The sequence below is a fragment of the Erinaceus europaeus genome, chromosome 4, assembly GCF_950295315.1.
Source record: "Erinaceus europaeus chromosome 4, mEriEur2.1, whole genome shotgun sequence".
Taxonomy (NCBI): Eukaryota; Metazoa; Chordata; class Mammalia; order Eulipotyphla; family Erinaceidae; genus Erinaceus; species Erinaceus europaeus.
The window spans coordinates 102,773,755-102,799,360 of record NC_080165.1 but is presented as its reverse complement, the minus strand read 5'-3'; the positions used below and the strand labels follow the sequence as shown (position 1 = coordinate 102,799,360).

General features: G+C 38.4%; 1 protein-coding gene across 3 annotated transcripts in view; it reads left to right on the top strand.

Annotated features, from left to right (window-relative positions):
- RAD51AP1 (RAD51 associated protein 1) overlaps positions 1–25,371 on the top strand; it is a 31,639-nt gene extending 6,268 nt beyond the window's left edge. Inside the window, exons 2-9 of one of the 3 annotated variants that reach the window (XM_016189621.2) lie at positions 5,775–5,824; positions 9,552–9,681; positions 12,872–12,981; positions 15,295–15,390; positions 16,068–16,217; positions 19,026–19,187; positions 19,604–19,753; positions 23,944–25,371. In XM_016189621.2, the coding sequence (XP_016045107.1) occupies positions 5,775–5,824; positions 9,552–9,681; positions 12,872–12,981; positions 15,295–15,390; positions 16,068–16,217; positions 19,026–19,187; positions 19,604–19,753; positions 23,944–24,080 (985 nt within the window). In that variant the 3' untranslated portion in view covers positions 24,081–25,371. Of the gene's footprint in view, positions 1–5,771; positions 5,825–9,551; positions 9,689–12,871; positions 12,982–15,294; positions 15,391–16,067; positions 16,218–19,025; positions 19,188–19,603; positions 19,754–23,943 lie in introns of those variants that run through there. The other 2 variants (XM_060190252.1, XM_060190253.1) reach the window with 2 other exon arrangements.
- The last annotated feature ends 235 nt before the right edge of the window (positions 25,372–25,606 follow it).

Below are 25,606 nucleotides of genomic sequence, written 5' to 3'. Positions count from 1 at the left end.
GAAGAGAACCTCCTTTCTCCATTTAATATTTTGGGCCCCTTATCAAAGATTAGATGTCCACAGGTGTGGGGAGAGACTAAGATTTATACTGATATTTCAAATATGCTAAATTTGAAAGGGGTTTAAACATCCAATTAAGGAAGCCAATTCCTCAGGAATAGTAGTTGTCAAAGTATCATGTGCAGATCTGAGACCCTTTCAGAAAGTCAGTGAGGTCAAAGTTACTTCCATTATGCTAACACATTTCTTTTTCTTTTCTTTTTTTTTATTGGTGGATTAATGGTTTACAGTAAACAGTAAATACAGTTGTTGGTACATCTGTAAAATTTCTCACCTAACACTAACCCTGCAGCCTAGGTCTTACTCCATCATCATGCTCCAGGAACTGAACTCCCACCCCACCCCACTCTCAGAGTTCCTTATCTTGGTGCAGTACTCAAAACCCAGTCCAGTGCTTTCATTTCTGCCTATTTCTCAAGTTCTATCTGTGAGTGAGATCATCCCATATTCATTCTTCTCTTGTTGGCTTATCTCAGTTAACATGACTCCTTCAAGCTCCTTCCAAGATGAGGTAAATAATGTGAATTCATTATTTTAATAGCTGAGTAGTGTTCCATTATGTATATATACCACAACTTGCTCAGCCACTTATCTGTTGTTGGACACCTGGGTTGTTTTCAGGTTTTGGCTATTACAAATTGTGTTACTATGAACATAGCTATACACTCATATTTTTGGATTTATGTACGTGTTGGGTTCCTTAGGATATATCTCCAGGAGAGGAATTGCAGGATCATAGAGTAGGCCCACTTGTAGCCTTCTGAGAGTTCTCCAGACTGCTCTCCACAGGAATTTGGACCAGTTGACATTCCCACCAGCAGTGCAGGAGGTTTCCTTTGCCCCCACAACCTCTCCAGCATTTGTTGCTGCTACCTATTCGGGTATATGACATTCTCACAGGAGTGAAATGGTATCTTGTCTTTTTTTGCATTTCTTTGCAATCAGTGACTTGGAGCATTTTTTGTTCATATTTGTTGGCATTTTGGATCTCTTCTTTGGTGAATATTTTGTTCATATCATCTCCCCATTTTAGGATAGAATCATTTGTTTTGTTGCAGAGTTTGGTGAGCTCTGTATAATATATATATGTTATTAGCTTCTTGTCTGATGTATGCCATGTAAAGATCTCCCATTCTGTAAGAGGTCTCATTGTTTGGGTGGTGGTTTCTTTTGCTGTACAGAAGCTTTAAAAAAAAAAAAAAAAAGAATTTATTTATTTATTTATGAGAAAGATAGGAGGAGAGAGAGAGAAAGAACCAGACATAATTCTGATACATGTGCTGCTGGGATTGACCTCGGGACCTCATGCTTGAGAGTCCAATCAATGCTTTATCCACTGTGCCACCTCCCGGACCACAAAAACTCTCTTCTATCATTTTCATTTCCTTTTATTCTCTTTTTTAAAGATTTATTTTACTTGTTTCTTATTTATGTATTTATTTTATTAGAGCACTGATCAGCTCTGGCTTTTGGTGGTACTAGGGATTGAACCTGGGACCTTTGATCCCTTAGGCATGGAAGTCATTTTCATAACCATTGTGCTATTTCCCCAGCCCAGAAGCTTTTTTTTTAAATTTCCTTATTGGGGGAATTAATGGTTTATAGTCAACAGTAAAATAGAGTAGTTTGTATGTGCATAACATTTCCCAGTTTTCCACATAGCAATTCAACCCCCCACTAGGGCCTCCTCTGCCACTTGTACAGAAGCTTTTTAATTTGATGTAGTCCCATTGATTTATTTTTGTTTTTGTCTTCCTTGCAATTAGATTTGTATCATTGAAGATACCTACAAAATTCAGATGGAAAAGAGTTCTCCCAATACTTTTCTCTAAGTATTTGATAGTTTCTGGTCTAACATCCAAGTCTTTGATCCATTTGGAATTTACTTTTGTGTCTGGTGAAATGATGTGGTTTAGTTTCATTCTTCTGCATCTTTCAACCCAATTTTTCCAACACTATTTGTTGAAGAGACTCTCTATTTCCCACTTAATAGTCTGGGCACCTTTGTTGAAGATTATTTGTCTGTAGGTGTGGAGGTGACATTTATTTTCACTGTTAAATCAGTTACATGTCTGTGGTGGTAAAAGTGTTGGCACCGTAGCATAAATCAGTACTGTTGCACTAAATTTTCCTAGCTGTGCTGTTGTAGCCACTCACTTGGAAAGAGCTCCTACTTTGCCATGAGTGTGACCTGTGCCCAGGTCCGAGCCAGGTTCCCAACACAATGATGGACACTTTAGTGCTGTCCCCTTTCCACCTCCAAAATTTTGGTTCCAAGTCATGAAGCTCCAGTGACAACCCAAGCAACAATAAACTGCCCTAGTAATCATTGCATTCTTTATTGTTAGCGGCTTAGTATAAAACAGAAAATGTCAATTTCACTCATGAACTTCACAAAGCAGCAAGAATTATTGTTATAACTCACCCCGTGAAGTTTCCCCCTCCTTCCCCTCCCCTCCCCTTTTTTCCTTCCTTCCTGCCTGCCTGCCTGCCTGCCTTCCTCCCTTCCTTCCTTCCTTCCTTCCTTCCTTCCTTCCTTCCTTCCTTCCTGCCTGCTTCCCTGCCTCCCTGCCTGCCTGCCTTCCTCCCTCCCTTCCTCCCTTCCTTCCTTCTTCGTTCCATTGCCACCAGGGTTATTGCTGGGACTTGGTGCCTGCGCAAGAATCCACTGCTCATGGCAGCCATTTTTTCTTTGTTGACAGGACAGAAATATTGGGGGAGGGAAAGACAGAGCAAAAGAGAGAGACACTTGTAGTACTTGCTTCTCCATTGGTGAAGCTTGCCCCCTACAGGTGGGGAGCAGGGACTTGAACCCAGTTCCTTGCACATGGTTACATGTGTACTTAACCAGGTGTGCCACCACTTGCCCAAAGGTACTTATTTTAATAGACATGATTTTATTTTATGATTTCTCAATCACAGCATTTCTAAAGAAGTTTTTGTATTTTATTCAGTGCTTTAAGAGTGGGAGAGTACCAAGAGTATGCAGAGAGTATTTATTTAATAGTAAACAAATTTGGTATTGAAGGAAGGAGAATACTTGTAAGAATTATGTGTCTCACCCTACTAGGGAAAGAGAGAGGCAGACTGGGGGTATGGACCGACCAGTCAACGCCCATGTTCAGCGGGGAAGCAATTACAGAAGCCAGACCTTCTACCTTCTGCAACCCTCAACGACCCTGGGTCCATGCTCCCAGAGGGATAGAGAATGGGAAAGCTACCATGGGAGGGGGTGGGTTATGGGGATTGGGTGGTGGGAATTGTGTGGAGTTGTACCCCTCCTACCTTATGCTTTTGTTCACTAATCCTTTCTTAAATAAAAAATTTTAAAAAAAAGAGAATTATGTGTCCAAGTGGCAAATGAACAGGACCAGGTGAAAGGACTCTTCAGGTCTGTGCTGCTTTAGGTTCATATTTCTCAAAATGCTGTTTGTCATCTTCCCTCCCTTTCCTGAAGAATGAACACTGTCTTTTTGAGGCACAAAGGTGCTACAGAACATAATGTGGATCCCTGTTAATTGTATAGTGAAACATAAACTTGGGCAGAAGATCTGAATAGACATTTTTTCCAAAACAGAAATGAAAAGGCATTTCTACTGTGATTTTCTTAGGGAGAACACTCATGAGTTATGAGCTAATCTAATGTCAAAAAATAGTAATAGGGGGTCGGGCGGTGGCGCAGTGGGTTAAGCGCACGTGGCGCAAAGTGCAGGGACCGGTGTAAGAATCCCTGTTCGAGCCCCCGGCTCCCCACCTGCAGGGGAGTCGCTTCACGGGCGGTGAAGCAGGTCTGCAGGTGTCTATCTTTCTCTCCCCCTCTCTGTCTTCCCCTCCTCTCTCCATTTCTCTCTGTCCTATCCAACAACAAAGCAACGTCAACAATGGCAATAATAACCGCAACGAGGCTGCAAAAACTAGGGCAACAAAAAAGGGGGAAAAATGGCCTCCAGGAGCGGTGGATTCATGGTGCAGGCACCGAGCCCAGCAATAACCCTGGAGGGAAAAAAATAATAATAATAATAAAGTTTATGGGAGTTAGGAGGTAGTGCAGTGGGTTAAGCGCACATGGCGTGAAGCACAGGGACCAGCATAATGATCCTGGTTCGAGCCCCCAGCTCTCCACCTGCAGGGGAGTTGCTTCACAAGTGGTGAAGCAGGTTTGCAGGTGTCTATCTTTCTCTCACCCTCTGTCTTCCCCTTCTCTCTCCATTTCTCTCTGTCCTATCTAACAATGACGACATCAATAACAACAACAATAATAACTACTACAACAATAAAAAACAAGGGCAACAAAAGGGGAAATAAGTAAATATAAAAAATTTAAAAGTAATAAAGTTTACTTCAAGAACAGCTGAATGAAAAACTATGTTATTCACACATAGGTATTTGGCACAAGATAGAAGTAAAAACTTGAATATCACTCATTTCATTCAGTGTTTAGGAGAAAGAAAAATTGTTTTTTAAAACAAGTTTTAGTACCCTCTAACTTCTTATAACATGTTTCAGATGGAATGCACAAATTTGTGCACTATTTTCTTTACACTAGAGACAGAAGGCAGAGAGAGTGAAAGAGACCACAGCACCGAAGCTTCCCTCAGTGCAGTGGGGGCTGGGCTCAAACTGGGTCATCACATGGCAAAGCAGTGCACTATCTGAGTGAGCATTTCATCAACCCTCCCATACTACTTTTAAAGTGTCTAGCACATAGAGAATGTTAGTACTGTGAAGAGATGAATGAAAAGGACTCTGGCCCAGCAAAATAGATTACTTTATAGTCTGTTGTTTTGCCATGGGAGAAATCCAGGTTCAAGCCCAGCTCCCAACACACCAAAGGTAACTTTAGGCTATGGCCTGTCCCTGTCTGTCTATCTTTATCTATCTATCTATCAGTCAATCATCTATCTATATATCTATCTATCTTTACCTTTCTGTTCTGACTCTAAAAAAGTTGACCTGGATTTTATATGACAGAAAGAAATTAAAAGGTGTTGGAATAGAGAGGGATTGAAAGAGATACCTGCAGCACTGGTTCATCCCTTGTGAACCTTCCTGCTTGAGTCAGGGTCCTCATACATGGTAATGTGTACACTCACCCAAGTGCACCACTGCCTGGACCCCAGAAATGGCTTTTAGTATAAAAAAGTTTATGATCTAATAAGGAAGACCAAATATATATGTGAAACAAAAAATATATGTATGTATACATACATTGTGTGTGTGTATGTATTTATATCAGGGACTTATAAATGCCTGAAAGCAATTTGACCACTTATTTATTTTCTAATATTTTATTTATTGGATAGAGACAGAGAGAAATTGAGAAGGGAGGGGAGATAAGGAGGGAAAGAGAGAGACGCCTGCAGCCCTGCTTCACCACTTGTGAAGCTTTACCCTTGAAGGTGGGGAAAAGGGCCTGAACTTGGGTCCTTGCACACTGTAATGTGTGTGTTTAACCAGATGCGCCACTGCCTGGCCACAGTTTATATTTTGTGTTTATTATGTTGATAATTTTTTTTCTTATCACATATGACAAAAATAGTTATAACTATTTCAGGTAATTACTACTTCCAGCTATGAAGTACAGATTGTTTTAAATGTTTGCATTCTTAGTGAATTTAAATGCATTTCCAGTTACTTAAGACTACTAATTGTTTTAAAGAGTGGAGGTGAAAAATTGACATCTGTGTAATGAAACATTTTTTCCTTCATTATAGGCATAAAAAAGCAGTAAATTATTCACAGTTTGACAACTCTGACAGCGACGGTAGGTGGAGCTTCTTAATTTTGCTATAAATACTTGGGGACTGGGTGGGGGTAGATAGCATAATGGTTATGCAAAGAGACTCTTATGCCTCCTCCTTCGAAGTCCCAGGTTCAATCCCCTGCACCACCATAAGCCAGAGCTGAGCAGTGCTCTGGTATTTCTCTCAGGCCTTCCTCTTTCTGCATCTCTCTCAAAAATAAAATAAAATACTTTTAAAAAAAGATAAAAAATACTTGGGGATTTCATTTCCTCAAAAATTGTTATATACCTACAACTCAGATATTTTGAATATGCAATACAATTGTATATGATAGATCTAAAAAAGTAAATTTCTAGGTACCTGGACAATTATACTGGTAAGTCCATTGATGAGAATTATGTGGGTAAGTGATAAATGAACAGGATGGAATGACTTTTTGATGTATACCACTCTTGGTCATGTCTTCAGTTGGGATTCTTCCCTCCCTTCCTCTAAGAACACATACACTGCTATTTTGAAACAAATGTGTTACAGTACGTGAAGTAAAATTCCTGTTAATTGTACAGTAAAGTCAAATCTTGAGCAGAAGATCTGAATAGACATTTTCCAAGAAGATAAAAAGCTAGCCCTCTGGCACATGACAAAAATGTTCAACACAAAAAATCAAAACTACTGTGAGCTCTCACCTCACACCTGTTAGAATGGCTGCCATCAGGAAAACAAGAAATTACAAGTGTTGATGAAAATGTGGAGAGAAAAGGAGGCCTTGTGTACGATTAGTGAGGGTGTAAAGTGCTGTAGACATTATGGAAAATAGTATGGAGATTTCTCAAAAAATCAAGACTAGAACTATCATGATCCCACAATCCCACTTCTGGATATTTATCCAGGGAAAATAAACACATTAACTTAAAACTAGGGGAGATAGCACCATATTAGAGCATAGTCTTGCTTGTCTGAAACTCTAGGGTTCTCAGGCTTGAGCATGACACCACTGTATGCCAGGGGTGAGCAGTGCTTTGGTCTTTCTGATAAAGATAAATAAATAGGGTAGGGGTAGATAGCATGATGGTTCTGCAAAGAGACTCTCATGCCTGAGGCTCCAAAGTCCCAGGTTCAATCCCCCGTAACACCACAAGCCAGAATTGATCAGTGCTAGTTTTCTATGAGTTAAGCATTTATTAACTCCCAAGTTTGAAGGAATCTGTCATTTGTTTTTTCCTTGGACACAGTCTCTCAGATTTGGGGGTTAGGTTGTATAAAATAAGACTTTAAGTTCTTCATTACTGTCATCAGATATTTCTAAACTGCTAGTTGGATTCTGTACACTACAGGGTGGAGGTAGACAAATCATAATTTGCTGTATTCCTATATGGTGAAGCATAAAAGAGACAGCATACATTAGTAAATGACTGGGCGACAGGGCAGTGGAGCACCTGCTTAGTACACGTTACCGTGCACAAGGACCTGGGTTCAAGACCCCTGTCCCCACCTGCAGGGAGGAAGCTTCAAGCTTCACAAGTGGTGAAGCAGTACTGCAGGTGTCTCTGCCTCTTCCCTCTCTGTCCCCCTCCCTTCTCAATTTTTCTCTATCACAAAAAGAAAAAAAACACCTCCAGGAACAGTGGATTCATCATGCTGATACTGAGGCCCAGAAATAACCAGGGTGGCAAGAAATTACATTAAAATAAAAAACCAAAGTAAATGATTAAGACTACAATATAACCTGAAAGTAATATACCCACCTTGAATGAATTAAAAAGCTACAACAGCCTCCGTTTCAGGTTGAGAGTCCACAGAAGAACTGCTTCTGTGCTGAGGGTTGATAGGGAAGAAAAATCTGAGAGTACTAATGGATGAGAAAGAGCATCCCTCCTGCCAGAAAATGAAAAGTTACTATGGTAGGATCATAGGAAGGTCATTGTAGTAATAGAAAGAGAAAATAATGCTGCTACATTACATCTTGAATAGCAACTCCTTCCTTGCCCTCCAATTTCTTATTTTTCTTAACTTGGCTAATGTATTAAAAGGATATTCTAAAGAAAATATTTGACTGAGTTATGAAATTTTCATCAATATGACTTTCCACTTTTTAAGAAATCACTTCATTGGGAAGGAAATAATGATTTACCAGACAGTTGGCATGTGTGTATAGTTTCTTACCTTCCCAGGATAGGTTTCCACACATCACACCCACCACCAACTAACATCTTCGTCCACCACATTTCACTGGGTCCCAGTGTCCTCTCACCCCCTGCCATGTCTTCCCCTTAGAATCATGGACTCTGCTTCTTTAGCCCACGGCTAGTCTTAAGTTTTACCCCAGACTTTCCCATTCCTACTTCCCAAGTTCCGGCTATGAGTGAGGTCCAGATTCCTTCTCTTTCTCCTGATTTATCCCACTTAACATCATTCCTTCAAGGTCTATCCAAGATGTAGTAAAAGAGATTTCATCATTTCTTACATCTGAGTAATAGTCCATGGCATATATGCCACAACTTAGTGAAGTCACAAACCGTTCATCTGTCATTGGGTATTTGGGTTGTTTCTAAATTCAGACTATTAAAAATAGTGCTGCTATGTGTCTGTCCCAAAGTCCCACTTCTCCAGAGCCCTAGCCCACTAGGGAAAGATAGAAAAAGGCTGGGGGCAAGGGGATATGGATCGACCTGCCAACACACGTCCAGCTACCGCTCTGCTCCATATTACCTCACTCATGTCATGCTATGCAGACCTCCCATCTTCTGCACCCCAAAAAGTACATCTATGAAAGGATAAAGGTGCATAGATGTATTTGGCTATGTGTTTTTTGTTTTCTGTGGATAGATCCCCAGGAGAGGAAGAATTGCTGGTTGTATGGTGGGTCCATTTCTACTGTTCTAAGGAATCTCCAGACTTTCCAGAGAGGATGAACCATTGCCACCACCAGCAACAGTGGACACTAAGTGCAGTCAGAAAGCATCCCCTTGTCTCCATGGCCTTGCTGGCTTATGATACAATTCTAAAGCAATGTAAATAATTTTCCTAATATTTATATAGGCTTTTAATTAATTACTCGAGACAATATAGACTAGCTTCATTGATGCTGCAGGTTTCTTGTTAATATTTTTTTGAGAGAGACCCCATCTCTCTTTTTTTTCTTTTCTTTATTTATTTATTCCCTTTTGTTGCCCTTCTTGTTATTTTTTTTTCTGCAAGATTGAAGGCCACTAAAACTAAGCTGAGTACAAATGAAAAAAAACTTATGCCAACTTTTTTTTTTTTTCCCTAGTGGAGCCAGATCATCATGATGTGTGATGTTAGAGGGGAAAGACAACAGCATTAGAGCTTCTCCCAGGATGATGGCACTCCCACATCGTGGACAGGCTCAATGTCAGGCTGTAATCCTGCCAAGACTATTGTTTTACCCAGTGAGCTATCTTCCAGCTCCACCCAACAGTTTTTGGGTTTTTTTAAGATTTAATTTTCTTGATTTATTACGTATGAGAGAGTTCTACATAAGAGAAGAGAGAGCACTACTCTGGCACATGCAGAATCAGGGACTTGATCCAGCAACCTCAGGTATCCCAGTTCAGTGTTCTCACTGGAGCTGTTCCCTCAGCAGTGGGTGCTAGCATTTTATTTAATTGTGGAATTGAAATCATTTGTTTGACCTTTAAAACTTTAACATACACTATTACGATTTTATATCTCTCTTGGGAAAAGCAATTTCATATGTTCTTTTCTTTTTATTTCACATGTAATTAGATGATTTTGTTTCTACAACCCCACCCTTGAACAAGAAACCCAAAACGACAGCAAAGGAAAAATCAAACCCTAAATTGAAGAATGTCCAGAAAGAAGACATCCTATTGCAAAAAGAAATCCCTAAAAAAAGGTGAGAGGTAAGATATACAGTAAATATATAGCCTCTGTGTTAAAGAGAAATCTATTTGAACTTTTAGTTTAAGTTAGAACATGGAGTCATAAGTCTTTTTTTTTTAAATTTTTTTAATTATCTTTATTTATTGGATAGAGACAGCCAGAAATTGAGAAGGTAGGGGAGATAGAGAGGGAGAGAGAAAGAAAGAAACCTGCAGACCTGCTTCACCCCTTGTGAAGCTTTCCCCATGCAGGTGGGGACTGGGGGCTCAAACCTGGGTCCTTGAGCACTGTAACATGTGTGCTTAACCAGGTGCACCACCACCCGGTCCCTTGGAGTCATAAGTCTTATTCAGTGCTGATATGAAAACACTGATAAACCATTAACTTTTTCAAAGTTATAAAAGAAAGCTACACTTATAAATATTCATTTAAGTATTTAGACCATGATAACTACAAAGGATAAAAATTAGAATTTATTTTAAAAGGATCTGTCATCTATTTCTGAAGTTCTCAAATCTCAAGATTACTTTGTTAAATATTTACAGTGACAGTTTTATACAATTTAGAACTATACATTTTTTCGTAAATAAAAATATTTTCATCTTACTGAGGTTTACCTGCATTGAGAAGATCCTACCATTTCTAGACAGATGAGAATCAGTTTGTTAGTACTAAAAGAAGAGTGTGCAACTGGCAGGGTGGAAGAAGAGGAATATTAATAAATGAACATAGAGCACACAACTGTTTACAGCTGCAAATATGAGAAAATTTGACTAACATAGATTTATACCATGACATTCTTATCGTTTGTTCCTCCTTTTCTTCCTCTTCCTTTTGCTCTTGAGCCGCTTATACTACACCCCCCGCCCCCCAGCACAGTTCATCTCCAGCTTATGGTGGTGCAGGGGATTGAATTTGGGACTTTGGAGCCTCAGGCATGAGAGTCTGTTTGCATAACCATTATGCGATCTACCTTCTACCTGCTTATACTACATTTAAAGAGGGCCCAAGAGTTAACTCAGCAGGCAGAGTGCATGCCTTCCACATGCCAGACTCTGGGTTCAGTCCTCAGTACCACATAGGAACACTAAGGACAGCACCAGGGGTAGCTCTATAGACAGTGGAACAATGCTTTCCCCTCTTTCCCTCCTTTCTTTCTTTAAAAACTTGAGTAGGAAACTGACTTAGCAGTATTCCTGATAAGTAAGTCCCTGCATGGGTACATTCTCTGGCACCTCATAAGATAATATAAGCATAGCAAAGAAGCAAAAAAAAAAAAAAAATCATTTAAGTGATAAGGAACTTGTATTTAGAATGTATGAATGTATGAATTCTAGCTCTTATAACAATAAAAAGACTAATCATCAAAATTTTAATATGGGTAAAGTATTTGAATAACCATTTCTCCAAAGAAGATACACAAATGGCTAGTAAATACAGATTCTCAGCATCATTAGACATTAGGGAAATGCAACGGGAGACACAAGGAGATAGAACTTCAGACTCACTTTAACTAAAACAGGGGTGACATTAATTAAAAAGACAATACTACTTGTTGAGGATGGAAAGAAATTGAAAACTTCATACATTTTCTAGTGGGAGTGTGAAATATTGCAGCCATTTTAGAAAATAGATTGACAGTTCCTCAAAATGATAAACTCTTATTATATGTCCCAGCCTAGGTATACATTCAAAAGAAGTGATTACATATGTTCACATAGAAATCAGTACATAATAGAAGCATTATTCATAGTAGCTTCAGAAATTTAATTCCCAATCTTTATCATTTAGAATTTTCTTTCTTGTTCATTATATCTACAATTTATTTATTATTTATTTATTTATTTCTTCCAGGGTTATTGCTGGGGCTTGGTGCCTGCATGACGAATCCACTGCTTCTGGTGGCCTTTTTTTTTCTTCCCATTTTTATTGGATAGGACAGAGAGAAATTGAGAGGGGAGGGGAATATAGAAGGATAGAGAAAGATACGTGCAGACCTGCTTCACCTTCACTACTTGTGAAGCAACTCCCCCTGCAAATGGGGAGCCAAAGGCTAAACAGGGATCCTTGCATGGGTCCTTGCGCTTCATACTATGCGCTTAACCTGGTGTCCCACCCACTCCACCCCTCTAGAATTTGTTTGTTTGTTTTCCCTCCAGGGTTATTTCTGGGGCTTGGTGCCCACACTACCACTGCTCCTGGAGGCTTTTTTTCCCCCTTTTGTTGCCTTTGTTCTTTATCATTGTTATTATTGTTGTTATTGCTGTCATTGTTGTTGGATAGGATAGAGAGAACTTGAGCAAGGACAGGAAGATGGGGGAGAGAGGTATCTATCTATCTACATTTCTCTCAGCATTAGCTTGCCACCCATAGATTTCAATATCTTGTATTTTCCTCATTCAGATTGATTTCTTTTATGATTTCTTCTTTGGCATATGAGTTTTTCCATTTTATTTTTTTTCCATTTCATTTTGAAATATTTATGGCTGTCTTGCCTATCTCGTAGTATTCATTGATTCTTTTATGAGCACAGTATATATGCTACATGATTTAAATCTTTTAAAATTCTCTGGTGCGCGTTCTTTGATCCAGCATATTGCCAAACATGGCAATATTCTCTGTGAATTTTTGGCCATGTTGAACAGGAGACATTATCACCTGCATTTATGGGACATTAGTAGTCCATCTTATCTCCCTGCCCTTCTCATTAATTACAGACTCCTTGAGGGTACTTTACGCATCCTCTCTAGTGCAGTGCTTCATACACAGTAAGCACCTGATGACAGATTGGTTAAAATGTAGAATGGGAGAAGTAGATAGAAAACAAAATTATATGTTAAGGTAGGAGCTATAATAGCTATTTAGGAAGGTTCTGGAAAAGTAAGGGGAGCACTAAGTAAACAGAGTTGTTTGAACCAAATCTTTATTCTCAGTTGAGTAGGTGCTTCTTGCCTAGACAGGGCTAATAGGAAGGAGAGACAATAAAAGGAAGTGCAGCAGCATATGCTGCTCTTGTTTCACAGCTGTTCTGTTAGAAATAATGTAACGCTGTTACACTGTAGGTGTCCTAACATTCAAAGTCAGTTATACTTTTAGTATTTTAGAAACGTTTTGTCAAGGTATTTGTTCTTAAATAGTGATTGAAGATAATCTCGAATGTTGCCATTTACAAATTCATAAGTGTTTTGTTTGTCTAATTTTAGGATGGCTTTAGATGACAAGCTTTACCAGAGAGACTTAGAAGTTGCATTGGCTCTATCAGTGAAGCAGCTTCCAACAGTTACCATTGATGTGGAAGAATCTCCAGATAAAAGTAATAACTCTGTTCTGTATGTTTAACTTTAAAGCCTTGTTATTCTGTTTGTCATTCTTTCTTCAGATGAGATTCAGAGTAGAATGAAAATGTAATACATTTGACTATAAATGAAGTGATTTGCTGAGGGCAGAGTTGAATCTGATTATTTATTAAACAGCATAAGCTTAATATATTCACAACATACATCTCTTCCTAACACCTAGAGTAAACTTGAAGGTGTGGGTGACGAGCCTGAATGTCAAAATAACATCTTTCCACACACTGGATATTGAAATGGGGTGTGTGTGTGTGTATGTGTGTGTAAAGAATTTATAGGGGGTCAGGTGGTGGCGCAGTGGGTTAAGCGCACGTGGCGCAAAGTGCAGGGACCGGCGTAAGGATCCCGGTTCGAGCCCCCGGCTCCCCACCTGCAGGGGAGTCACTTCACGGGCGGTGAAGGAGGTCTGCAGGTGTCTGTCTTTCTCTCCCCCTCTCTGTCTTCCCCTCCTCTCTCCATTTCTCTCTGTTCTATCCAACAACAAAGCAACGTCAACAATGGCAATAATAACCGCAACGAGGCTGCAACAACTAGGGCAACAAAAAGGGGGAAAAAATGGCCTCCAGGAGCGGTGGATTCATGGTGCAGGCACCGAGCCCAGCAATAACCCTGGAGGAGAAAAAAAAAAAAAATTAAATTAAATTAAATTTAAAAAAAAAAGAATTTATCTATACATCCTAACAATGTACCTTCTCTCTCACTCTCTGAGTTAAAATTAATTAAATGTGACCAGATGATGGTAACTTTGTCATTTACAAAGATTAAAGACAATAACTTGATTAGCAAGCTCAACAGACTGAAGATATACAGGACTTATAAATTTCTCTGTGGATTTTTCTCCTTTGATTTTTCAGAAAACTGTAGCTGGCAATATTGATATTCTGCAACAGAAATCACTATTCTTGGAAAAGACATCCAGATTGCTGCAGTGTTGTTGCTTTGTTTTTTTGATTAAATCTTTTTGACTTACATTATAGTAGAGGAAATTTTAGTTTAGTTTAAAAGTTTTAGTTTGTTTAAAAATATAGATTTTTAAATCATTGTCAAATCCTACTTGGAAATAAATGAGACCGTGCTGTTAGGGGAACTTTTAGTAATCAAGAACCAAGAAATTTGAAAAGGGAATTGTCATACTAAAACTGACAAAAATGCAGCTAAGGAGTTGACTAGGAGGGTACTAGGACAGGGCTCGAATGTGTGAGGTCTTACTCATGTCCTTTGCTTAGCAATGTATATGCCAGAGTGGTGCTGTGTGTGTGTGTGTGTGTGTGTGTGTGTGTGTTTTCTCTCTCTCTTTCTCCCTCACCCCCTTTTCCTGTTATAAAATAAATAAATCTTTAAAAACAATAAAATTGAGAAACTGTAGTGCATCTCCTATAAGAGACTGCAGTGTGTATAGCAGAATTTCCTTGGACATATTACTTCTCATTAAATAATGCACTTTATAGCAATTGGAAATTTTTAAATATTTTGTTTATTGATTTTTGATAGTGACAGAGAGTAGTTGAGAGGGCAAGAGGAAATAGAGAAGGAGAGAGAAAGAAAGACACCTGAAGACCTGCTTCACTACTCATGAAGCTTATCTCTTGCAGGTAGAGTGGAGGCCTGAACCTGGGTCCTTGTACACTGTTATGTATATACTCTACCAGATGTGCCACCACCTGGTCCCTATAACAATAAGATTTAATGGTACCAAGTGTGACAGTAATTGAAGTCTTCTGTTAGCAGAAGTATGCTAGGGCATGCCTAGCAAAAGCACAAGCAGTTAATATTTATAACCTATTTTCCATGTACTGGGCATTTTCTACATGTGATCCTAATTTCTACATTTGATCCTAATTCCTAATTTTTATTTTTACATTACAGATGAGGAAATTGAGTCTTAGAGAGGATAAGCAACTTTCCCATGGTCCTATAACCAGTCGAAGTGTGGCCTGATTTGAATTTAAGTCCAAAGAAATCTGATTTCAGAGCAAACTTCTGTATGCTAGCTTCTCCCAGTAAAATCACTATGCTCATTTGAATTTAAACTGTTTATCTTTATGCAGATGTTACTGTAGTCTAGCAATTTCTTTCCTTTAAAAAAATCGTGAGAGTTGGAGACCAGAATACTTACTGCTCAGCTCTAGCATCTGGCAGTGCTTGGGCCTTCAGGCATGCAGATTCTGTGCTCTACTGCATTGCACCATCTTTCTAGTCCTTGATCTTTCTATTTCTAGACGTTTGGTTGATTAAAGATCATCTAAATCTTTTTTCTTCTTCTATATACTTAGGCACGGAAATCACTGAAATTCGTGGCAGCAGTGAAGCAGAAACAACAAATAAGTCTCCCCACATTTCCAACTGCAGTGTAGCCAGTGATTATTTAGGTGAGTTTTTGGTATTAATATTACTTTTTTTAAAAAAAATTATCTGTATTTATTTATTGGATAGAGACAGCCAGAAATTGAGAGGGAGAAGGGATAGAAAGGAAGAGAGACAGAGACACCTGCTTCATGACCCATGACGCTTTCCCTCTGCAGGTGGGGACCAAGGGCTCGAACTGGCCTGTGGGTCCTTATGCACTGTAACATGTGCGCTCAACCAGGTGCACCAACCCCCACCCCCGTATTACCTTCCTATCAACCATGCTTTTATTCAAATGCCTGAAACTAGATAGAACCAAGGTCTTGAAATCTGCCAAAACCCCCTTTACCTCTCTTATGCTGTTGTGTTTTATCTGTTTTTTTTTTCTTCCCTAACAGAAGGTCATGCCTACCTGTATGTTCTAGTTGATAGCTGCTGACCACTGATAGAAGGGGCTACAGATCCATTTTTAAAATTTATGGGGAAAAAAGACTCAAGTTGGGTCTTGGACTTACCCTTAGACCAAACTTTGTTCCAGGGCAGTGATGTTTACTTGTCTCTAAATGAGTTATGTAGTCTATGTATAGAAGCAGAGAATGGATGAATCTAAGCAAAGTAAAATATAGAAGTCTGTGGCTGCATTTGTTTCATAATTCCTGTCACAGTAATTCAGCATTGATTTTTTTATCCTCTCCTGAAGACTTGGATAAGATTACTGAGGAAGATGATTTTTGTGGTGTTCAGGGGAAAAGAAAAGCAGCATCAAAAGCTGTAGTACAGCAGAGGAAGGTTCTTCAAGACTGCAGTGATGGTGATAGTGCTGAGGACACTGAACCAGACTTCACAACTGGTAAGTTATATACTGCCTCAAAATGAGTCCTATGAAAATGCAGTATAGTGGTCCGGGAAGTGGTGCAGTGGATAAAGCATTGGACTCTCAAGCATGAGGTCCCAAGTTCAATCCCTTAGTAGCACATGTACCAGAGTAATGTCTGGTTCTTTCTCTCTCAACCGATCTTTCTCATTAATAAAGAAATAGATTATTTAAAAAAAATAATAAAATGCAATATAAACTTCTCAAAGATTGTAAGTGGATGCTTAAAGATTGCAATACAGTTAAATTTAGCTGTAGCATTCATTTGTGGGGAAAAAGAATCTTGGTCTTAAAATAACCAATAAGCCATTGCTTGAAAAATTAGTCATGTTTAGGCAAGCTAAAGGAGTTAAATTTGATTTTTGACTGGTAGAAGGGTAAAAACAATGGGTTAGCAAATATGCTTACAAAAAGGTTCAATGATCCTTGCAAGGAACAACATTGTAGAAAAGGCTTACTAGGCTGCTTGCGGTAAATCATGGAGCATCTCAGACTTTTTTTTCTGTAAGTATAAATTCATGGAATGTTTCAAGGTATGTGCTATGATAGTTGTTTTCGGAGTTATTCAGAAATTAGGGCAAATTTGAAACACAGCACTCTTGAATAAAATATAATGATCTGTGAATTAAAAACCAAACTAAGTAAATCATAAGTTTGTGCCAAATCAGAGGATATAGTCTGACATATTTTACTACACCACCCACACACAGTAGCAGACTTCTTAATTTTTATTTGACAAACATTATGGACTAAAGAATAGGTTGTTCATTGATCTTTTGTATGGTTCTCTTATTTTCGATGTTGTTTATTTCTGCTCTAATTTTAGTGATTTCTGTCCTTCTGGTTGCTTTAGGGTTCCTTTGTTCCTCTTCCTCTAAGTCCATAAGGTGTGGTGTAAGGTTGTTTATTTGAGCTTTTTCTTGTTCTCTAATGTGTGATTGTATGGCTGTGAGTTTCCCTCTCAGTACTGCTTTAGCTGTTTCCAACTATTTTGATAGTTTGTGTCATCATTTTCATTTGTTTCCAGGAACATTTGAATTTCTTGCTTGAGTGCCTCTCTGATCCGGTGGTTCTTAAAGCAGTATGTTGTTGAGTTTCCAAATTCTTTGACTTTTTGTAATTTTCTTTTTGTTGTTGAATGCTAGCTTTACTCCACTGTGGTCTGAGACAATATTTGGAATGATTTGAATGCTCTTGAATTTGTTGATACTGTCTTTGTGGCCTAACATGTGTTCTGTGCTTGAGGATGTGCTGTGTGGATTTGAAAAGAATGTGTATTCCAGTTTTTTGGGGTGAAGGACTCTGCAAATGTCCAGGAGGTCTAGTCTGTCCATCTCTTCATATAATTTTCTTGTTTCATTGTTGATTCTCTGCTTCATTGATCTGTCTAAGTGTGAGAGTGGGGTGTTGAAGACTCCCACTATTATTGTATTACTATTGATGTATTTTTGTAGTTCTTTCAGTAGGTGTTTGATTTATTTAGATGGTCCCTCATTGGGTGCATAGATGTTAATAATTGTTAAATCTTCTTGGTTGATTGATCCTCCAATCACTATGTAATCGCCTTGCCTATCTTTTATTACTTTATTTAATTTAAAGTCTAATTGGTGTCAGAGATGAGAATGGCTCTTCCTGCCTATTTTTGTAGTCCACTAGCCTGTAGAATAGTTTTCCATCCTTTCACTTTAAGTCTGTGTTTGTCTTGTTGGGTCAGGTGGGATTCTTGCAAGCAGTTATGGTTGGGTTTTGTTTTCTGATCCATCCTCCCTCTCTGTGTCTTTTAATGGGTGAATTTAATCCATTGACATTTATTGATATTATGAATTTAATATATTGTAGTGCCATTATTCAACAATTCTTTATTTTCTCTGATCTATGGCAAGTATTATAGTGATGTTCTTGTTTATAAGAGGTCTTTTAGTATCTCTTTCAAGGCAGGTGTGGTGATGGTTGCCTCCTTTAACTGTTGTCTGTCTGAGAAGGTTTTGATCCCTCCATATAGTTTGAATGAAAGTCTAGCAGGATATATTATCCTTGGTTGAAACCCTTTTTTACTCAGGGCTCGATAGGTATCTTGCCTTTCTCTTCTGGCTTTTAGAGTGAGTGGCGAAGTCTGCTGATAGTCTTATGGGTTTTCCCCTGTATGTGACTTTTTGTTTCTCTCTTGCAGCCTTTAGGATCCTTTCTTTATCCTTACTTCTTCTCATTGTGACTGTGATGTGTCTTGGTGTCTTCAGGTCTGGGTTGATTCTGTTTGGAACTCTCTGGGTCTCTTGAATCTTGATGTCCTTTCTGTTATTCAGGTCTGGGAAGTTTTCTTCTATTGTTTCCTCTAGGATATTTACTTCCCCTCCCTCTCTTTCTTTCTCTGGTAGGCCAATTATGTGAATGTTATTTCTTTTGAAATCATCCCATATGTCTCTGTGGTTGTTTTCAGTGTCTCTCAATCTCTTTTTGAACTCTTTTACCTCTTTCTTAGTTTTCTCTAGCTCATCCTCTGTCTGGGTAATTCTGTTTTCTGCTTCTGTTAATCTGCTTTCTCTTCCCTCAGCTTCTTTCTTCAGTTCAGTTATAGTATTAACTTGTTATGCTAATTGGCCTTTTAGCTCAGCTATTTCAGCTTTCAGTTCTATAATTACCTTGAGGTAGCTAGTATTTTCCTTGAGGGTCTCATCTGTTGTTTCCCTAATTCTAGCACAAATTGTAGTACAAAAACTGGACATGGTTTAAGGAAATGAAAGCCTGACATTCAGGAACAAAGATGAAGTGTGTATTCTGTTTTAGGTGAAGATTCTGAGGAGGACTCTGACTTTGGAGAAAGTGATGATAGTGATGAAAACTTTACTGTGAGAAAAGGTAAAGCTAAAGAGATTAAAAAGAAAGAAGTGAAAGTCAAACGCCCTGTTCAAAAGAAAAAGAAAACCAAATCCAAAGGTGATATTTTGGGTAAGATTTGTTCAGAATATTTTTTTTTAGTAATTTAAGTTTGATTTACAAAATTAGAAGATAACAGGTGTAATTCTACACCTTCCCTACCACTGGAGTTCTGTATCCCTGTTCCTTCCATTGGAAACTGCATTAGTTCCCCCAAGTTCAAGATATGGGTTCACTGCTATAACTATATATATATTTGTCCATTTTGTCTATGGTCCTGCCTTCCCTTCTAAGCCACACCTACTTCTGAGTGTCCTGCCTTTTATTCTCCCCCCTCCCTCTTCTCTGGTTCCCGATGGAATTGTAGTTCAGAGACCTCTGGTCATCTTCCCCTAACATTTATTATGTAGCTTTCTAATTTTTACACATGCATGATAAATTTTCTTCCATGACAAACTTTTCTTTTTTTTTTTAAATTTCCAAATAAGCAACTTCAGCAGACTCTCCTCCAGCTGCCATCAAATCAGAACGTCAGCCCTCACCACAAAAGGTGTCTCTTTCTTCAGAGGCCACGAGGAGATCATTGCAAATCTGCAGTCCTTCAGCTGAAAGAAAGAGGCCTAAGTGGGTCCCCCCAGGTATGGGATGTTTTTTTGATCAAAGGTAGGGGGTTGTTTTTTTCCCCCTAGTTGTAAATGCTTACTAGTTTCTTTTATTTTTATTTGGATAGAAACAGAGAAATTGAGAAAGAGGGAGAAATATAGAGGGAGAGAGGTGGAGAAATACCTGCAACACTCACGAAGCTTGCCCCAGCAAGTGGGAACCAGAGGCTTGAACCCAGGTCTGTGGACCTTGTAACTTGTACTCTTTACCAGATGCACCACTGCCCAGCCCTAATGCTCACTAGTTTCTGTATAAGTATCTCCCTGTATTCCTTGAAATCTTTGCTCTATTTATCCATCACTTATATCCATAATGTCTACTCTATTTTCTAATTGCTATAAATGAAGTCACAATAAATTAAGGCATCCTTAACTTAGAAGTCTGGGTACACCCTGATTGTTTCATTAGGATGAGTTTCTAGCAGTAGAATTGCCATGTCAAGGAGTGTTAACATTTGATTTCTGACATGTATTTCTGGCAGCAAATCTGTTTATTCCAGACTTGCTGACTTTCACAGTCTTAACTGAAGCCTTGGGGCCTGTACATGGGAATTCTAACCTTTGACAAATGCTCTGGAAAGCTCAGTCTCCAAGTCTTACAAACTTGATTTCCCTGTTTCTTTTGCTCCAGAGCTTGGTTTCAGTATTACCTTTGAGAATTCTTTGACCTTTTTGATACTATTAAAACTCAAAGTACTACTGTGGTTTCCTAACTAGTCCTATCTCTGTTTTTTTTTACCCAGTTCTTTTTTTCCTCCCTAATTTCTTCTCTTTTTTTCTTTTTCTATCTCTTCCCTTTTTTTGCCCCCCATTTCTCTAAGTCACTCCAGGTATACTCAGGTTTACTTCCTGTTAGTGACATTTCTGAGTCTCCATTTCAGCATCTTTAAGTATCAGGCAATATTACCAACCATTAATGTCTTTTCTTGTTTAAAAGACCTAGGACTTTAAAAAGCCTTTTTTTCAAAAAAAAAAAAAAAGATTTTATTTACTAATAAGAAAGATGGGAGACATCACTGATCCATGTACTGCCAGGGATTAAACTCAGGAACTCATGCTTGAGAGTTCAGTGCTTTATCCACTGCACTACCTCCTGGACCACATTTAAAAATCTTTTTTGGAGAAGAAAAGGACTTATTAAATCCTCAGTGTATTTTAATTAATTTATTTATTTACTTGTTTTTACCAGAGCACTGCTCAACTCTGGCTTATGGTGGTCTGGCAGATTGAACCTGGGACTTTGGAGCCTCAGGCAAGAGAGTCTTTGCATAACAATTATGCTATCTACCACTGCCCATGACTATAAAATTTTAAAGATAATAATGGTAAAGTGCCCATATCATAAAGCTCAAAATAATTATAAATTCCGTAAGGATCCAGGTTCGAGCCCCCGGCTCCCCACCTGCAAGGGAGTCGCTTCACAGGCAGTGAAGCAGGTCTGCAGGTGTCTGTTTTTCTCTCCCCCTCTCTGTCTCCCCCTCCTCTCTCCATATCTATATGTCCTATCCAACAATAATGACATCAGTAACAATAACGATAACAATTAAACAAGAGCAACAAAAAGGAATAAATAAATATAATAATATTTTAAAAAATAATTATAAATTCATTGAGTGAAAGAAAGAGCAGGCTGAGTGAATAAAGAAACTTAAACAAGGAGCTGGGTGGTGGTATAGCTTCTTGTGTGCATATGCTATAATGCACTAGGACCCAGGTTCAAGCCTCTGATCCCCACCTGCAAGGAGGGCTCTTCATGAGTAGTGAAGCAGTGCTGCAAGTGTCTCTCTGCCTCTCCGTCTTCCCCTCCCCTCTCAATTTATCTGTCTCTATCCAAAATAAATGAAAACCAAGAAGGAAAGAAAGGAAAAAAGGAACTTGAACTTGAAAGCTCATGTTCCCTTGGAAGGAAGCAGCTGCAGTTGAAACCCATCTAATTCTTGGCCTGTAGGACTCTGGGCCTGGTATTTACAGATTTAATTTTTTCAAGAGATGTAAGGATCCTTATTTTAATGTGAAAGTCACATATTTGGGGGGAAATTGTGTGTTTCCCCCCCTTTTTTTAAGCACCATGTAGAATAAATGATGTATCTTGGGGTTTGGATTTGACTCTCAGACTGCTCATTAATTACCTGCCCTATATAATTATGAGAACAAACCCCAATGGGGAAATGAACTGAAGATATAAGCATACTAACACACCCCACCCAATACAACTAGAAATGAATATGAAAAGAATTGCAAATGCACTGATAGTTGGAAATAATAAATTTCAATAATAAGAGTACTATTTATACCTGTCTAGAAACTAATAAAGTTGTATGTTCTGCTACAGTCTGGATTGTGGTGTAGCAGGTGTAATTAGTATAAATTTGTAGTCCTTTTGTTGTTGTTTTTCTTTACCAGAGCACTGCTCAGCTCTGGCTAATGGTAATATGGGGGATTTTGGGGGCATCTTGACAGGAGACAAACAGTCTTGTCCTCTGGCCTAGTCTTAAGAATTTAGAAAAAGAAAAAGTAGTCAGTGTTTATCTTTTTAGCGATTTATATGATGGCAAGAAACTAGAAACAACCCAAGTTTGTTTAATATACAGCACATGTGTGCAATTAAGAGTGACCACTCAGATAGTTAAGAGTTATGGAGTTATTAGAAGCCTTTACTTGAAAGAAAAATGTATATATTTTTAATAGAGACAGAGAAGGCCGAGAGAGTAAATGAGACCAAAGTTTCATTCAGTGTGGTGGGGGCTGGGCTCAAACCTAGTTTGCACACATAGCCAAGCCATGCACTATCCTAGTGGGCTCTTTCGCTGGCTCTGAAAAAAAGTACTTATGACTATAGTTGTAATCAACTATGAACATTTATTAAATTTTAAAATTTAATATCTGGTTGAAATAATTGCTGTTATTTCTGTAGTATAAGAAATAAAAACAGGGGCCAGAAAAATATGTACCTGAAGTGAATGTGTGATGCAGGTCCGAGCCTGACCCCTCTACACTGGAGGAAACTTGGGTGCTGTGGTCTTTCTCTGCCTGAAAAGGCAAGCTCAGAGCAGTGAAGCCCCTGTGGTCACCAAAAAAACAAAGTGAAAAAAATGACTTGTCAGATTTGAATTTAATATTGAGAAACATTGTTTCAAGGAGTACTTGTAAAAATTGCAGGATTCAAGAAAATAGCTTAAGCACCTACTGAGGTGGTTCAGCTGCAGAGTATAGGACTGAATTGTGTGAGATCCCGAGCTTCCCAGCACCACATAATGCCAGATGCCCTCATTCCCTGCGATCCTCTCTTCCCGCTGGCCCCTCCTCCACTCATTAAGTAAATAAATAATCTTAAATTTCTTTAGATTTGTCTACCGCCTTGGAAATTGTAATTCTGTTATAAAGTCAGTGTTACTTTGTGATCAATCTTATTTACTCCCAACTTTCCAGTTTTTTAGTTTACATGATTTTGTTGTCATGTATGAAATTAGACAATACTATATCCATCCTGATCTTTAATTACTTTCCATTCTTTTCATCTATATACTGCTACAGCAGAGTATGTACAGCTCTTTTTTCATGGAGATAATATTAAGTAATAGAGTATGTGAATGCTTGCAGTGCAAAAGATTGAGAACAAAAACTGAGAAACGATATACAACACTGCTCTAAGCCTTGGGGAGAATTCATCTATTTTCAGATGTATAGGAGTTCATTTTGGAGGTGCTTTCTCCTATAAACGTGTTATCTGTGCAGTATAAAGTGGAATAGATTTGATTGTGATCCGAAAGACTGTGGTGTTTTTGGTTTTGTTTTTGTCACTCATGTTTGAGGTGTTGAATTTATGTGAAATCTGCCTGTGGAATGCTGGGTGATAATAAAAGTCCAAAGGAAAGAATGTTTTTGACTCAAGCCTTAACAGTCATAAACTTGAGTTTTGTTCAGTGGTTTATACTTGCTGAGTGTGTGGTCGATTTCTCGAGGTGGTTTTATTCTCATGGCAACCAGAGTATAGCAAATAGCAGATGAATAAACTAGAATGTGACTGCTTGGGAAGGAAAACATACATACATACATACATAAATATTGATTGTAATGCACAACTCTCTCTTTTGCTTCTAAATTGGTCTTCATTGAGAAATGTCTGACTTTATCAGTTTTGGGTGATTTTGTTTTTGTTTTTCCAGCGGTATCCAGAAGTAGCAGCAACAGCAGCAGCCCACTGGCACAAGTGCCGGTTAAGTCTCCAAATCAGAGTCTTCGCCTCGGCTTGTCCAGATTAGCAAGAGTTAAACCTTTGCATCCAAATGTCACTAGTACCTGAGTGCAAGCAGCAAGATGTTTGATTCAGAGCTTTAAAAACATGTTTAATGTTTAAACTGGGGTTATATTTGAGGACGGTGTTGAAATATAATAATATGTACTATAAATGATTGCTACCCAGTTTATAATGAAGCAATTTATAAGAATTATCTTGAGATATCATTTCCTTCTGAAGAGCATTCCTGTTTTCCTGTATGAAAACAGGAAGTCCAAGTCACATGCTGTCTCTATCTGTCTCTGCTTGCTCTCTGGCACCTTAGTTTTAACTGTTTGGAATTTGTTTGGTAAAAGATTTCTTCCAGGAGACATTACTGAAATTATTTAAGTCACTTAAGCTACATTGTGAGTTTTATTGCAAGTATGTCTCATGCTTCAGCCAAATGTCTCTTTATTAAGAATTCAGAATTATTTTCCAAACTTATAAACAATTGCTATGTTGTAGTACATGTGTCCTGTTTAGAAGGTGATGGTTATTGTATAGCAAATAAAATTGTGTGACATTTGATGAAGTCATAACTGTCAAAACTTTTTTTTTTTTTTTTTGCCTCCAGGGTTATTGCTGGGGCTTGGTGCCTGCACTACAAATCCACTGCTCCTGGTGGCTGTTTTTTCCCATTTTTGTTGCCCTTGTTATTATTGTTATTTTTGTCACTGCTGCTGTTGTTGGATAGGACAAAGAGATATCAAGAGAGGAGGGGGAGACGGCGGAGGGTTGACACCTACAGACCCTGCTTCAGCACTTGTGAAGCGACCCTCCTGAAGGTGGGGAGCCAGGGGGTTGAGCTGAGATCCTTACACCAGTCCTTGCACTTCATGCCATGTGCTCTTAACCCGCTGTACTACCATCCGCCCCCTCAAAAAAACTTTTAATAAAAATAAAAGTTTGAATATGCTTTTTTTCTGAATAGGATTATGTCTGTCTGTTTATGTCTGTATTTCATTATAAACGTGTTGTAAATATAAAGGGTGTTGCTAAAATAATCACTTTATGTTATGCTAGTACTTTAGAAGATGGCTGTCCAAGACTTACTCATTTTTGGTATGATACTAGATACTATAGCTTTGCAGGAGGCTTAGATATGAATTCATATTTATAAATACAACCAGTAATACATATTATATATTTATGGTAAGAGTTTCAACCAACTGCTGAACACTTTCATGAAAATTCTTCACACCATGTTCACCATTAAAAATGTATAATGCTTAGATTAATTGTTGGCTTATGGAGATATCGATGTTAATGTGAATGAAAGTAACCTAGAATTTTCATTAAAGTGAGAATTTGCCTATTACTGTTGTGCTTTTTTCTCTTAGGAGTATATACTTTTATACTGTCTTTTATCACCACACCTAACCCAGTTCATATCCCTTTGAAAAACATTTTTTATTAGTGATTTAATAATGATTGGCAGGATTGTGGGAAAAGAGGGATACAGTTCCCACCACCAGAATTCTATATCCCGTCTCCTTCACTGGAAGCTTCTCTATTCTTTGTCCCTCTGGGAGTATGGGCCAAAATTCTTT